Source organism: Balaenoptera ricei, chromosome 14 (genome assembly GCF_028023285.1).
Source record: "Balaenoptera ricei isolate mBalRic1 chromosome 14, mBalRic1.hap2, whole genome shotgun sequence".
Lineage (NCBI taxonomy): Eukaryota > Metazoa > Chordata > Mammalia > Artiodactyla > Balaenopteridae > Balaenoptera > Balaenoptera ricei.
Window position 1 is genome coordinate 47,282,923 of NC_082652.1, and position 16,427 is coordinate 47,299,349.

The 16,427-nt window shown below is 39.6% G+C and overlaps 1 protein-coding gene across 1 annotated transcript in view; it reads left to right on the forward strand.

The window, feature by feature from the left end:
• DSG2 (desmoglein 2) overlaps positions 1-14,989 on the forward strand; it is a 48,575-nt gene extending 33,586 nt beyond the window's left edge. The window contains exons 10-15 of the mRNA XM_059894340.1: positions 1,140-1,282; positions 1,575-1,802; positions 6,613-6,840; positions 8,812-8,933; positions 10,149-10,484; positions 12,131-14,989. Coding sequence (XP_059750323.1) covers positions 1,140-1,282; positions 1,575-1,802; positions 6,613-6,840; positions 8,812-8,933; positions 10,149-10,484; positions 12,131-13,153 — 2,080 coding nt within the window. The 3' untranslated portion in view covers positions 13,154-14,989. The remainder of the gene's footprint in view (positions 1-1,139; positions 1,283-1,574; positions 1,803-6,612; positions 6,841-8,811; positions 8,934-10,148; positions 10,485-12,130) is intronic.
• Positions 14,990-16,427: the final 1,438 nt, after the last annotated feature.

The window sequence follows — 16,427 nt, forward strand, 5'->3', positions numbered from 1 at the left end:
GGATATTTGACATGACATGTGAGCTGCTATCCTACTTTGAATGGTGTCTAGTTTTCACAATAGAAAACAGAAAATCCCTTAAATGAGACCACACAAAACATTCCATTGTGCAATGTGATTCTTATTACTTTAACTTTGTCTTTGTTATAAGCATTATGTGGGAAAACATTGACAGCAGCTAAGTTCAAGCTTTAAAATTCCAGCCATGAAATTCAGAAATATTTGTGAAAATCCAAATGTATCATCATTTACTGGTATAAATATTAAAAGACAGGAAAATTTAGTTCGAGTGTATGATTGAAATTTTTTTAAATAGTCACTATAAACAAATATTGCCATATATTAGCCCCTCATTTTTGTATGCCTAAACAGCCACTTAATAGAAAATAAATCATTAATATGATTGGTTGAATCAAATTCTCATATGTTTGGTTTATATTTGTATTTGGATACATTTTAAACTCGATGGTATTAAATTACATATATTTCTGAAAATGTACTATGAATGTTCTCCTTGCCTTCCCAAAGCTGTCTCTTTTTGCACTAATTCTCCTTTGCTTTGAAGGAATAAACCCAGAAATCACCTTATCAGCATTGTTTTCACTTTTAACCATTTCTAACTGAAAGAAGCCTATTGCTCTGAACAATCAACAATATCCCAAAATTTAAAGTACTTCCATTTAAGGCAGTCATTGATTTTTTAAATTGATATTTTTAAATATTAATAATATGCTAATAAATAATAGACTGTAAAACTGCTTTTCTCCACGAGTTCTTGTTGGGTGACTAAGTTATCCTCCAAGGTTAACTCCAAATTTAAGGAAAACTAGATTGAAAGCTGTAAGACAGACTGAAGAGCAACTCGTAAACCTCCCGGGTGAGTAGGCAAGGGCGTCGCCCTTGCACGTATGTCTTGGGTATGTTACAGAAATAAGGAAGGGTCCAAAGTAGGTGTGATACACAGTAAACAGAGGGGCTTTTAGGATAGTTTCAAGAAATTTGAAAACATTCCAAACTAATGCTGGGATAAGAACATATATAATAAAGCAGAAATTAAGCTTAAAAGAGTTGTAGATATTAGTTGTAGATAGTCTCATTTTATCCAGAACTCAAAATTAATTTTGTCTGCTTTCTAACAGATATGCCAAATTTGAAGATATAGACAATTGGATCTCTGTGAATTCTGCCACCTCTGAAATTAGACTTGTAAAAATTCCTGATTATGAATCCAGATATGTCCAAAATGGTACATACACTGCGAAGATTTTGGCTATGACAGAAGGTAAGTTATTAAATAGATATTTTTTCTTGGTTATGTGCATTTAGATTTTATTTTCCAGCATCAGAGACCTTTGTTTTGATCTTGTAGGAAGGCCAAATGGGTAAACCGTCACATTTCTACTTATTTAGTGGATTAAAAGATATTACTTGATCTGAATATGAAAACATATCTAAGATAGAAAGCATCCTAATTTGGTTACTACCTTCTCCTTACCAAATTGGCAAGAGAATTCAAACTATGTCCATATGAGCAGTATAACCAGAATATACATTATCTTTTTCTTATTTTTAAGAATATCCTAGAAAAACCATCACTGGCACTATTACTATCATGGTTGAAGACATCAATGACAATTGTCCCACACTGGTCGACGCTGTGCAGACGGTCTGTGATGACGTGCAATATGTGAACGTGACCGCAGAGGACCTGGACGGACCCCAAAACAGCTGGCCTTTCAGTTTCTCTGTCATTGACAAACCAGCTGGAATGGCAGAAAGGTGGAAAATAGTAAGCCGAGAAAGTAAGCAAAATCACTGGACTGTATGTTTAAACATGATAGAAATCTAAAATCCTTATAATACAGGCTTTTTTCTTTGCATGAATTATATTTCCAATACAATTGAGTTTATAAAATGCGGATCTGAACCTCAGGCATAGTGTCTTTGATCTGCCTAATAATAAATACCCTATTTGGAGAGAGTGAAGGAGAATAGATATCTAATATCTTTAAGGTAACTGGGTATTCTCCAAATCGCTCTTGAAGTAGTTGTCTCATAAGCTGAGGAATATTTCCTTTCTAAGCACAGCAATCAGAGTAGGTGCCTTCTAAAACTCTTGATGTACGGTAACGATGATTCCATTAAAAATAACTCTTACCGAACATATACCATGTGCCAGGCACTCTGCTATCCCTTCATATGCATTATCTTGTTTACTTCTTACCCCATAACGTTATTCCCTGATTACAGCTGAGGAAGCTTTGGCTTAACTAGAGTTAGATAGCTTGTTTGAAGTCACAAAGCTGGTAAGTGATGGACAAAACATGGAAAGGAGTCTGTCTGTCCCCTTGGCCCCCATGCCAAGAGGACGTGTGCATAGATCCGTATCTTGGGACATACCCCCTTATTGACGTGCTCTATTGGCTTCCTTCAAGGTGGTTTCAAATGTAGAAAAATCTATCCAGAAGACTCTTTTTGTCTTAAACAGGTAGTGCTCGTTTCAGAAAAGTTTTAAATGTAATACCCCAATTTTTCTTAACTTTTAAGTTTATTGTTTTCTTAGGCTTAGCAAATTTTACAGTCATTTTAAGAGGCTTTGAATCATGTTTGGTCCAATTTACAAATTAAACACCTTTAACATTTCAATATATTTATAAATTTAGTATATTTGGCATCCTTTTTATGTATTTCAATGATCTGAATGAACAAATAAAACTTTCTTGTGATTCCTATACTCTAAAGTTCCAGTAAATTTAACTTATAAATACATCAAACCTGAAATCCTCTTCAATGGTCCAATACTGAACAAACCAGTGATATTTCAACCTAAAACCATAAATCTAAATTAGTAATATAATTACACATTTTAAATTGGAGTTACAAAGCTGTCACGTTAATAGGGCTAATTGTCCTTAAAATATTACAAGTGTATAAATATAATAGCAAATGCAAATAATTTCTTTACAATGCAAAAATATTAAAACTAAGTCTTTAGTTTGTTTAAATATTCCTATACTTAATTCTGAATCTTCTTAGGGTTTATGTACTCACTTGCAAAAGATAGTTACATTGTTGGTTAACTCAAGTGGTCTCCCCAGTAAGGGTGACAATCACCATCTTGATTAATTGAGGTTACTTAAGATCAAGTTTTCAACTAGCATGAGCCCTGGGATGCAAACATCCAGATGGTTCTTCTTATGGTAATTAAGTCACAGGCCTCAAGACTCATGACAGGGTTGGTCCCCTGGCTCACATTATCTCATTTTGTACTCACAGCAGTCTGGGACTCCCACCTAGGCTGACTGCTTGATTGGAGTTTGCACTTTCTTTGACTAAGATAGTAAATGTGTTTTGCATTGAACTTGCTGAGATTCCAAGACTTAACTTATTTTTATCTAAGAAACGTGATGTTTAGGAAATGCCAGGCATTGGTCTAAGCACTTTACTAATATTAACAACCCTAGAAGTTTGGCATTACCGTCATCAACATTTTACAGATGAGGAAACAAAGGTGCAGAAAGTTTAACTAACATTCTCAAAGTTACAGCTAGTTGAAGAGCTGGAATTAGTATTTGAACCCAAGCACTCTAGCTGTGGAGTCTCTACTCACTACCTTTATGCTCTGTTGCCTTTCCAGATACACAGTGGATTTTCTGTCTGAAGATAAAGATGTTTGAATTTGATGGGCTCTTGAATTTTTTCCTAGCCCTAGAAACATAAAACTCCTTAGGATACACATACATGTTAGAGTGTTATAACAAGAAGTCACTGAGCTTATACTGTATATATCTAGACAATTGAGAGAGATAGGGTTCTGTAACCCAGGCTTTTTTCTCCTTGGCTGTATAATGAGATGATCGACCAACTGTCATGATAATAAATAGCTCCTAACTGTTTTATTTATTTGGGAAATGTTTTAAGTACAGAAAATTACAGAGACTTAATAAGGCAGATACCTTTGTACCTCCCACCTAGAATTAAAAGAATATTAACAATTTGTCGCATTTGAGTCAGGCCTTTTTTTTTAACGATCACTGACAAAGTAGAAGTCCCCTTTGTGCCCTTCCTCCCCTTTCCATCTTTCCCCTCAGAGCCAATCATGAATTTAGTTATATTCTTCCAGGCCATGTTTTCCTATACTTCTTTTAATAAGCTCATATTCCTTAAATGAATGACTAGATGCTTTCCTCAGTTCTCCAGAGCTTTGGGGATGATTTAATAAGTATAGTTCTAGCTCTGGAGATCAAATTCCATAAAATATGGACCTTAAAATGAGAAGAGGATGTCTCTTACTTCCAAAAATAAGTAAATAAAACAAAAAAACCTCCCAAACACCTCATTTTTTATCTTTGTATTCATCCACCTTTGCCTTGCAAGTAAATTATTTTTTAATAAATGTTATACATATATTAGAAAAAGTTTTAAGCTATTCTTACTGATCGTTATTTTTACTCATGGGAAAACTGGTCATTATTTTTATTCACGTTGAAAGAAAATTTCTTAAATAACCACCAGTCACATTTTTTAAAAAATAAGATAAAAGGTCATTTGAACAACACTTTCTGTGTAATATTCTTGCCAAAAATGTGTAGCCTGAATCCAATCATGAGGAAACAGTCAGACAAATTCAAACTGTGGAAAATCCTTTAAAATAAGTGGACTTCAAAAAGGTCAAAGTCTTGAAAGGCCAAAAGGAAGTTAGGACTGTTATAGATTATTAATAGAGACTAAGGTGACAGCTAAATGCAGGGCATAATCTTTTATTGGATCCAGGATCATAAAAAAACAAAAAACAAAAGCCAGAGAGAGTAAGAGCGAGAACTGTCAAGGGCGTTTTTACAACAGTTGAAAAGTTTGAATATGGGTCATATATTAAATATATTATTATATCAAGAATGAATTTCTTGAGAGGGTTAATATCCTTTGGTCTTAGATTTATGCTGAAGAACGTCATGAGATCTGCAACTTACCTTGAAATAGTTCAGGGGGAAAAAAGTGTGCATGTAGAAAGTATTGTTGTAAAATGTAAACAATTTATGAAGGGTTTATCAATATTCATTGTAATAGTCTTTCAGGTTTTCATATATACAGTGAAATTTGAAAAATTTCAAATATACAATGTTGGGAACAAAAAGGATGGGACTGGATGAAACAAGATTGGCCCATTGTTGAAAATTATTAAAGCTGGAGATGGGTACCATGGGAGTTAATTATGCACTTTCCTGGATTACATCTGTTTGAAAATTGCCTTAATAAAGTTCTTTTAAGAAATAGTAAAATATGGGGACTTCCCTGTTGGCCCAGTGAGTAAGACTCCGCACTCCCAATGCAGGGGGCCAGGGTTCAATCCCTAGCCCGGGAACTAGATCCCACATGCCGCAACTAAGAGCCCTCATGCCACAACGAAAATCCTGGTGCTGCAACTAAGACCCAGCACAGCCAAAATAAATAAATAAATACATATTAAAAAAAAGAAATAGTAAAATAAGGGTCATTCGATGGAAATGTCATTTAACTTTCCACTTGTTTGTCACTGTATCCCAGTAATGGAAGAGTTCCTAGCATCTGGTAAACCACACAAATTTGTTAACATTAGTCATCATAAAAGGAAGGTATGTCCAGATCTGATCCTTTGCTATTCACCTGCATATGTGGACTAGTTTCATCAAGCACACAGTGTGAATTCAATAGAGAAGTTATGAAATAATAAAGCTTCTAACTGGAGCTAACAATGATTAGCTATTAAAGAATGTTTCTGTAGACTCACAGATGTAGAGAACAAACTAGTGGTTACCACTGGGGAGAAGGAAGTGGGGAGGAACAAGATAGGGGTAGGGGATTAAGAGGTACAATAAATAAGCTACAAGGATATATTGTACACCACAGGGAATATAGCCAATATTTTATAATAACTATAAATGGAGTATAACCTTTAAAACTTGTGAATCACTGTGTTGTACACCTAAAACTTATATAATATAATCAACTATACCTCAATAAATTTTTTTTTAAATTAATTAATTAATTTATTTTTGGCTGTGTGGGGTCTTTGTTGCTGCGCACGGGCTTTCTCTAGTTGCGGTGAGTGGGTCTACTCTTCGTTGCGGTGCGTGGGCTTCTCATTGCGGTGGCTTCTCTTGTTTCGGAGCGCAGGATCTAGGCACGCTGGCTTCAGTAGTGGTGGCAAGAGGGCTCATTAGTTACGGCTCATGGACTCTAGAGCGCAGGCTCAGTAGTTGTGGCGCATGGGCTTAGTTGATCCGTGGCATGTGGGATCTTCCCAGACCAGGGCTCAAACCCATGTCCCCTGCACTGGCAGGCAGACTACAATGAGGCATCACCTCCCACCAGTTAGAATGGGCATCATCAGAAAATCTACAAACAACAAATGCTGGAGAGGGTGTGGAGAAAAGGGAACCCTCCTGCACTGTTGGTGGGAAAGTAAATTGATACAGCCACTATGGAGAACACTATGGAGGTTCCTTAAAAACTGCGCCACCAGGGAAGTCCCTATATCTCAATAAATTTTAAAAAAGAATGTTTCTGTAATTTAATCTTGCCCTTCCTTGGTAATCACTCATTTTTATTTCCTTTTTTATCTTGTCCTTGCAGGTACCAGCGTGCTACTGCAACAAAAGGAACCAACGCTTGGGAGGAGTGACATTCGCTTGCTGATTGCAGATAGTAAAGGCTTCAGCTGCCCTGAAAAGCAGGTCCTTAAACTCACAGTCTGCAAGTGTGTGGAAGGCGGTAGCTGTGTAGAAATGTGGTATGACTCCTCCGTTGGCCTCGGGCCTGCAGCAATCGCGCTTATAATGTTTGCCCTTCTGCTCTTGCTGCGTAAGTATTTTAAAAGCTACACTTCAGCTCTTTTAGTAATGTTAGTATTTTAAAAGCTACACTTCAGCTCTTTTAGTAATGTTAGTATTTTTAAAGCTACACTTTAGCTCTTTTAGTAATGTTAGTGCCTTTTTAGGGTATTTTTTTTTTTAGTATTTTGTTACTACAGTAGTCATTGATTTCTTTTGTTTTTCTATAATCACACTAGAATGCTATTGAGGGTGAGTAGGGAAGCAAGGATTGATCATTGATAAATTCACCAAAAGTTATTGAAGTGCTCTTCAGAATTTTGTTTTATAAGAATGTATCATCTCCTGATTTAAATAACCAAGGTTATTGTACATGCTCTTCAGCAACCTTTTAACCTAAACCTTTTTGGTGTCTCCATTTTGATAAGCTCTGCGTGAGGGAGGGATGTCGTCTGTTCTTCCATACCCAGTGCCGCGAACAGCACCTTGTGCATAGAAAGCTGTCAGAAAAGATTTGTTGCATGCATTTAGATTATGGTTACAAGGTTATTTTACAAACTCATCTTTTTCCCATCGATCCTTGCTTTTCACATTCATCTTGTCAGAGCTCCACCTCCCCAGACCCTCTGCTTGGCTTGCCCCTTCACCTGCACCAACAGGAGCCAGACCCTCTGAGCACTTGTATGTTTCCCAACAGTGACAACCAGCCCTGCCCTCCCTGCACGCCCTCCAACGACCTTGGGTTTCCTTTCACTGAAGAACAGAAGACTGCAGCCTGGGGTCGTGTGGAACGAGTCCACTTGACCACTGCTCATGGGCAGAGAACCGCCTCCAAGGCAGCCTCAGTTATTACAGTCTCAGAAGACGAGCTTGTCAAAGCCATTAGTAGATGTTCAATTGAATGCACAGCACTCAACAGTTTATAGTGCACTTTTATACCATCATCTCCATTTAATGGGTAAAAATACAGACATGGTGGTAATGACTTGTCTCAGCTTACCAAGTTTATAGGTGGGCAGGACTACATCTTTTACCTGGATATTCCTTGCATTGCCTTCTCACCTCAGATTTCCCAGCACCTAACATGGTGCCTCGCACATGGCAGACACTTGATAAACATTTGTTGAATTACCCCTGGCTGATTTCAGTCTTTTCATTACGCATAGTAACTATCGTGACTGTTACATAAAAAGGATCCTAGGGAGTAGTCAGCTCTTCCTTGGAAGCTGCCACATGGGAGCGTCAATAAAAGCCACTTTGGGGTGGGCTGCTTGCAGATGTGGTTAATTCTTTACTCTGTTGATCAAGGGGCCAGCATTGGCCTTTGCTTCCTCCTGGAGGTAGAATAAAATTGAAGGAGGGAGCTCTGAAATTTTATTAACTTCTAGATGAAATGTTATATATATTCTAAGGGTTTTTAATGTGGAATCGTTTTAGAAAATAGTACTTAGGTAATTCAGAGGTTGACTGGAACCTCAGTGAGTCATGCCTTCTGCCAAATTCTACTCTAGGGTAAAGTGGTGCAGTATTATAGAAGTTCTAATGTTCTAGAATATTTGAATATATTAAAGCTTTTCTACCCTTAGGGACTTCTGATTTCTTTTTTAACACATGTATATATTTTAGATGGTGAATTTTCTCATATTAAAAATTAAAGTGGTTTAAAAAAAACCCAAAAATTTAAGCCTTTAAGTTGGTTTTGATGATTTGGATAGTATCAAATCCAGTCTCGGTGTTCCACTTGTTGACCACAGTCTTTGTGATGGCCCAGAACCCTGAATCCGTAAGACTCCCTCATCCTGCCTTTAGGCTTAGGTATAACTCACCCGAAACAGGCTTGGTGACGTTAGATCAGAGGAAGAAAAGAAAAACAGAAAAATAGGGCTGTAAATAAGTGAAGACTGAACTCAGGAAGAGATACGCAAATTCCAAAATTATGCAACATAAATTTGAAAATCTGTCGAGACTAACCTTCTCTGTACTCAATTTTGTTTCTGTCCAGTTGTACCACTTCTACTACTGATGTGCCATTGTGGGAAGGGTGCCAAACACTTTACCCCCATCCCTGGTACCATAGAGATGCTGCATCCTTGGAACAACGAAGGGGCACCACCTGAAGACAAGGTCAGATAATCAGATGTCAACAGAACATGTCTTCTTTTCTGCTTTAAAGGGGCCTTGGGAAGTGTTTCTAACACCTTAGGTCATGAGAGAGTAAAGTGATTACTACAGATTTCATTCACATGCCTTCGTTAAACACAGGGCTCGAATAACAACTTACTTTGTATTTGTTGCCAGGACAGAGTTGAGGTGGTTTTGCTCTACCCTGACAGGTCCTAAGTTACAGAGAATGTAGAAGAAGCATCGGGTAGTGACACCGAGAATGTAGAAAAAAGGTTAAAGAGAGGAAGAGTGTGTAGGGATTTAGGTAGAAATGTTTGTCCCGATATTAAATGGTTGTCTTCCACAGCCAGGTGCTTCTCCATTTCCATTCCACGCGATGCATAGGGCCGGCAGAGGGGCACCCACAACCCCCATGACAGTTGTAAAATGTTGCAAAATCCCCTCCCCTACCTACTTAATAGCCATCTCCCATCATCTCTCTATTGCATCTTCACCCGGGGGTCTCTTCATCATCATCTGCCATAAGCATCCTGCCTAATAAGATATGATTTAGTATCAAGTGTCAGAGAACTCAGAGTAACAGTGGCTTAAATATAAACATGGGCCGTCTGGGACCAATGTGATGATTCCTCCATGGCATGGCCCCAGGCTCCTCCTCTCTCCTGTTCCTCCATGGAGGAGTTCACTCTCCTGCTGGCCCCACCCTCCAGACACCAGCTACCATCCCACATTCCAGCCTGCAGATGGAAGAAAAATGAGGAACCACTTTTTAAGAACACGTCCCAGAAGTTGCATGCACCATTTCCACTTGAAATCCCATTAGCCGGAACTTAGTCTAGCAGCAACGGAGGCTGGGAAAGGTAGTCTTTATTTGGGGCAGCCATGTGTCCAGAATATAAAACAAAATAAGTGTTGTAGAACCGTAAAAGAAGGCATCAAACTCTAGAGGAAAGTTGAAATGCCACTGGTGCCAGTAGAGTGAATGGGCTGAGACCATACTTTAAAGTTTTTTGTTTTCTCCTTGGATTAAAATCAGCTAACAAAACCAGAAGGTAGAGCGGAGATCTTCAGAAGACTCAAACAGCAGTCATTCAAGCAAAGTTTTCCTAATTGGCCTCTGCGGAAATATCTTATTCCCTGCATACGCTCACTTAGCTCAGGTCCTTCTACCAAGCGTACTGACCGTCCGGGACTCGGCTGTGTTTGCTCTCACAGGCAGTGGTGCCTCTTCTAGGGGCAGACCACAGAGACAGTGCAGCTGTAGGCGGTGGGACAGGAGCTGTGACAACCAAGGATGCTACCGTGAAAGGAAGCAGCTCCGCTTCCTTTATCAAAGGGCAGCATGAGATGTCCGAGGTGGACGGCCGATGGGAAGAATACAGAAGCCTCGTCTCAGGGGGGGCCACCCAGGTTACAGGGACAACAGGAGCCTTGATGACCATGGAAACCCTTCGGACCACGAGAGCCGCAGCGGCTTCTAGAGAAGTGGCCGGAGCTCGAGCAGCTGCGGTGGCAGTGAACGAGGAATTCTTAAGAAGTTATTTCACTGAAGTAAGTGTTGGGTTTTATGTATTGGTGGGGAAAGGGGGGGGGTACATTTCTATGTGAACGTGATGTTATTAGGGTAATCATTTTCTTGGCTCTAAATGGGACATTGTTCCTTTCGTTAAGAGAAGGCTTACAGGCAATGAGAAAGGAGAGGTGTGACCCACTGGGTCAGTCAGTCAGCTCAGTTATGTGGTGACAACAAATGACCCCACGATCTTGCTTCTCGCCAGGGCATATTTCCCACATTCATGCTTTTGCCGCTCGATGCAGCTCTGCTCTGCTCCATGTGGTCCGCATTCCAAGATGTGTGCTGAGAGCACAGCTTGTGCCCAGGAAGCTGGCATCCTTGGGGCACAGGGAACAGAGCAATGCCAAACCTGGCAATGACCCCCAAAGCCACTGCCTTTTCCCACTCACATTTCATTGGCCAAAGCGAGTCACATGACCAGGCTGATGTCAGTGGGTCAGAAAGTGCTGTCCCTCTGCAGGAGCGGACTTGATAGAGATGCGCCGGGTAGGGTGGGAGGGGAGAGACTATATGACCTAAAAAACACCATCTGTTATGTCCGTTTAAGTGTTTTCTTTTGAAGGCAAGTACTTGGTTCACTATTGAGGTGGTTCATAAAAAATTAGAAGGAAAGTTGCAGGAAAGATGATGGGATGCAGTCAGAAAGCTCATGCCTGGGATTAGGAATTAGAAGCTTCTCTTGAGAACCAGGTCATGCCTGGGAATGGGATGGGCAGAGTCAGATTGCTAGGGACCTGAAGGACCCTTGAGAGGAGTGAAGGGATGGGCTTCCATAGAGGCCAGTTTATTTCTGTCCCCTCCCTTCTGCATGGCTGCAAATTACCTGAGTGCTTTCCCACTTTCCGTTCCCTCCCATCCTCCCTTCTTTCATACCATCTGCCCGCCCCCAGGTAGACGGGGAAATGGTGATTTGGTCAGTGTCAAGGAAGAGCACTTCTCGTCCATTTCCTATCTCACTGCCAGGCTCCACTCTGGTGCCCTGTTTTATTTCAGTATCTTTTTCCCTCTCTGCTCTAATCATGCATGAACCAGTCTTGATTATGTATGTGTGCTCAGCTTTTAATTTGGAAATCATTTCAAACTCATCAGAAAATTTGCAAGAATAATAGAAAGTTTGAACTCCTATATACTCTTTACCTGGATTACCCAGATATTAACATTTTGCCACATTTGCTTTTTGCCTTTTCTCCCTCCCTCCCTCGTCCCTCTGTCACTCTCTCTCTCTCTCTCACAGACACACCCACACACACGTCCTCTTACATTACCACAGTACAGAGATTGAACAGTGACACATTGCGTATTTCAGTTTAGCCAGTTATCCCAATAATGTCTTTTATAGCCGCTGTTTTTCCCGTCTAGGGCCCTGCTTTCCATTTAGTTGTCATGACACTTCTGTCTCCTTTAACCTGAAACAGTGCCCTCTGCCTTTCTCATCTTTCATGATATATTTTTTTTAAGAATACAGGCCAGTCCTGTTGTAGGATGTCCTTCAATTTGTGTTTCTCTGGTGTTTCTTGTCTAACTACAAGACCGAGGTTAAACATTTTGAGCAGGAATCTAGAGTCTTGTTCTTAAAGGAAGTGCGTCACTCATTATATGCCTGTTTTTCTTTCCGTTTTAGAAAGCTGCCTCTTATACCGAGGAAGATGACATTCACGCAGCCAAAGATTGCCTTCTGGTTTACTCTCAGGAAGAAACGGACTCTCTCCAGGGTTCCATTGGCTGTTGCAGTTTTATTGAAGGAGAGCTAGATGACAGCTTCTTAGATGACTTAGGATTGAAATTCAAGACACTCGCTGAAGTTTGCTTGGGTCAAAATATAGAGATGGATATGGAAATCGAGCAGAGGCCAAAACCTGTGAGAGAAACAGACATGAAGGCAGCTTCACATTCATTCTATGAGCAAACCAGGGTTAATTCCGAGAATACTTATCCCTCTGGTAGCAGCTTTCAAGTTCCAAAACCTTTGCATGAAGCAAACACAGAGAAAGTCACTCAGGAAATAATCACTGAAAAATCCGTGTCTTCTAGGCAGGCTCAAAAGGTAGCTGCACCACTTTCAGATCCATTGGCTTCTGGTAACGTGATAGTGACAGAAACTTCCTATGCCACAGGCTCCACGGTGCCACTGAGCAGTGTGGTCCTGGACCCCAGACGGTCCGAAGGCCTGATGGTGACGGAGCGGGTCTATGCCCCGGCGTCCCCCTTAGGAGAGCAGCAGTACGCTAGTGAGGGTAGCATCGTGGTTACCGAGAGAGTCATCCAGCCTCACGGGGGCTCACCCGGCCCCCTGGAGGGCACCCCGCACTTGCCCGATGCACACTATGTTATGGTGCGGGAAAGAGAGCGCTTCCTCGCCCCCAGCTCCAGTGTGCAGCCCCCTCTGGCCGCGCGCAGTGTAGCCGTAGGACAGAACGTGACAGTGACGGAAAGAGTGCTGACACCAGCTTCCACTCTGCAATCTAATTACCAGATTCCTGCCGAAACCTCTGTAATGGCCAAAAAGACTGTGGTTTCTGGAGCTGGAGTCCCGGGCCCTGTGCCAGACTCGGGCTTCGAGGAGTCTGGTCATTCTAATTATACGATAACCACATCTTCCACCAGGGTCTCCAAGCCTGGCACAGTCCAGCAGTCCTTCTCCTAACCACACACTGCCCCAGAGTTTAGCTAGCAGTGACTCATTTCATGTTTTCAAAGGACCTGGCTTTTCATGAGCCTTACAGATGTAAGAGGCACATATACCTTGGGCTGCAAATTTTTCTCAGTCACTAATATGCAGAGAACCTCACTGTCAGCTTCTAGGAGTGCAATTCAGAAATGCCCCAGGGCTTACTGAGGGGGCACGATGATGATGCTGTGACTTAGGTGCCTTTGAGTGACTTATGGCCGAACAATACTCACAGTACTCACAGTACTCACAGTACTCACAAAGCAAGTTAAATAGAGAGTAATTCTGGTTTCTAAGAATTTTATCAAATTAACAAAATGTCCAGTTCATGAGCCATCCGTTAGAGCCCCCCATGAAACTGAGTGGGCCTCTTTGCCTACCATGTTAACATTTAACATTGCTGTTCTGTATTCCATACGTTCCTGCACCTAGAAGATTATCAACAACTTACTTATCCAAAGATACATGCACAGTTTGAGTGACCGGTTTGGCTTGTTTGATTTCCTTAAAACTAGAGGCCCTTCAGTCCACGTAAGGTTAATTGAATTTTGCAACACTGACACGGTAAGAACACACATTGTGTGTTTCTGTGCACGTAACTGTGTGTGTGTGTGTGCATTGGACTCTGAGTATGTGTGTGTGCGTGTGTTGTATGACCTCAAAAATAGCATTATACCTTCCCTTTGTCACTCAATAATCATGAAAATATTAAATACTTCAAATTCAGTAGAATAATTCAGGGCGAAATTCATAAATATAAAATCACTTTATTTTTTATAGGAATAATATACTATTAAAAAACTCAGGATACATTATCTTCTAATTTAGTACATCTAAATTAACTATATACACGGTGGTAAGAACCCTTTTCACTGCTATAAATCCTCAGTGCCTACCATGGGTGCCAAATCAATATTTGTAGAATTAAACTGAATTTTAGAAGCTACTCTTTTATCTATACTTGCAAAAAATACTGAAAGACCCTATAATTTCTATAATTATGAGTTTGAAATTATGATTTATTCCATATCTCAAAGTCATTGACTAGCTGGTCATGACTTACTACATGGAATATTAAATATTGTATAGCTGACCTGAATTTGTACATCATGCCTTTCTTTCTGAAAAGTGATTTGGGTGTTTTGGCCAAATAAATAGAGTATTTTTATTGCTCCCTGAAGAAATGATCCACTTCAGGTTTCAAAGTATAAGTGCATATCAGTAATCAATTATATAAATATCCTCCACAACAAAATAATTTCCATAAATTTTGAAGGCTGTGATTTCATGAATTTTTAATATATTTACTAGGAAAATGAATCTCTAAAAATTCATTTTGTGGCACACTTCTAAAAATGTGTTATGCAAAAGGTTTATACTTTTTTACTCCCACTGATGTGTATGAATAAAAGGCAAATATTTTTAGACACCATAAGCCTGTGGCCAAAATGAAGGTCACTGCTCCATGCTATAAATTTTTTATTCTCTACGTACTAGTTGTTTTTGCTTTTTTTTTCATTATAGACTTAGTAGTTATTTTTTGCCAAGTCTGCAACAAGAATATCACTACTGTGTGAAAATGTGAATGTGATCTATGTACTCCAAACAAAACTTGGTCTTAAGTTTCCTCCTCAGACAGGCTTAAAAAACCTAACATGTCTCCTATATATAAAGTCACCACATTTTCTAAATGATTTTCTTTGTTCCTGAAAGGGTGATTTGTATTAGTTTTTACATTTGTCCTACAGGAGAAACGTTGTATTTGTATGTGTATCATCAAAATATTTAAATAAAAAGGCGACCTTCTCTGCAGCCCTTGGCCCATATCTTCTTATTGCCCCCATCTTCTTACTGCCCCTATCTTCCTTTTTTTTTTCTTGTTAAATAAGGTCTATTTTTTTTTAAATTTTATTTTATTTATTATTTTATACAGCAGGTTCTTATTAGTCATCCATTTTATACACATCAGTGTATACATGTCAATCCCAATCTCCCAGTTCATCCCACCACCACCACCACCCCCCTGCTGCTTTCCCCCCTCAGTGTCCATACGTTTGTTCTCTACATCTGTGTCTCAATTTCTGTCCTGCAAACTGGTTCATCTGTACCATTTTTCCAGGTTCCACATATATGTGTTAACATACGATATTTGTTTTTCTCTTTCTGACTTACTTCACTCTGTATGACAGTCTCTAGATCCATCCACGTCTCTACAAATGACCCAATTTCGTTCCTTTTTATGGCTGAGTAATAGTCCATTGTATATATGTACCACATCTTCTTTCTCCATTCGTCTGTCGATGGGCATTTAGGTTGCTTCCATGACCTGGCTATTGTAGTGCTGCAATGAACATTGGGGTGCATGTGTCTTTTTGAATTATGGTTTTCTCTGGGTATATGCCCAGTAGTGGGATTGCTGGATCATATGGTAATTCTAGTTTTAGTTTTTAAAGGAACCTCCATACTGTTCTCCATAGTGGCTGTATCAATTTACATTCCCACCAGCAGTGCAAGAGGGTTCCCTTTTCTCCACACCCTCTCCAGCATTTGTTGTTTGTAGATTTTCTGATGATACCCATTCTAACTGGTGGGAGGTGATAACTCATTGTAGTTTTGATTTGCATTTCTCTAATAATTAGTGATATTGAGCAGCTTTTCATATGCTTCTTGGCCATCTGTATGTCTTCTTTGGAGAAATGTCTGTTTAGGTCTTCTGCCCATTTTTTGATTGGGTTGTTTCTTTTTTTAATATTGAGCTGCATGAGCTGTTTATATATTTTGGAGATTAATTCTTTGTCAGTTGATTCGTTTGCAAACATTTTCTCCCATTCTGAGGGTTGTCTTTTCATCTTGTTTATGGTTTCCTATTCTGTGCAAAAGCTTTTAAGTTTCATTAAGTCCCATTTGTTTATTTTTGTTTTTATTTCCATTACTCTAGGAGGCGAATCAGAAAAGATCTTGCTGTGATTTATGTCAAAGAGTGTTCTGCCTATGTTTTCCTCTAAGAGTTTTATAGTGTCCGGTCTTACATTTAGGTCTCTAATCCATTTTGAGTTTATTTTTGTGTATGGTGTTAGGGAGTGTTCTAATTTCATTCTTTTACATGTAGCTGTCCAGTTTTCCCAGCACCACTTATTGAAGAGACTGTCTTTTCTCTATTGTATATCCTTGCCTCCTTTGTCATAGATTAGTTGACCATAGGTGCATGGGTTTATCTCTGGGCTTTCTATCTTTTTCCATTGATCTATAT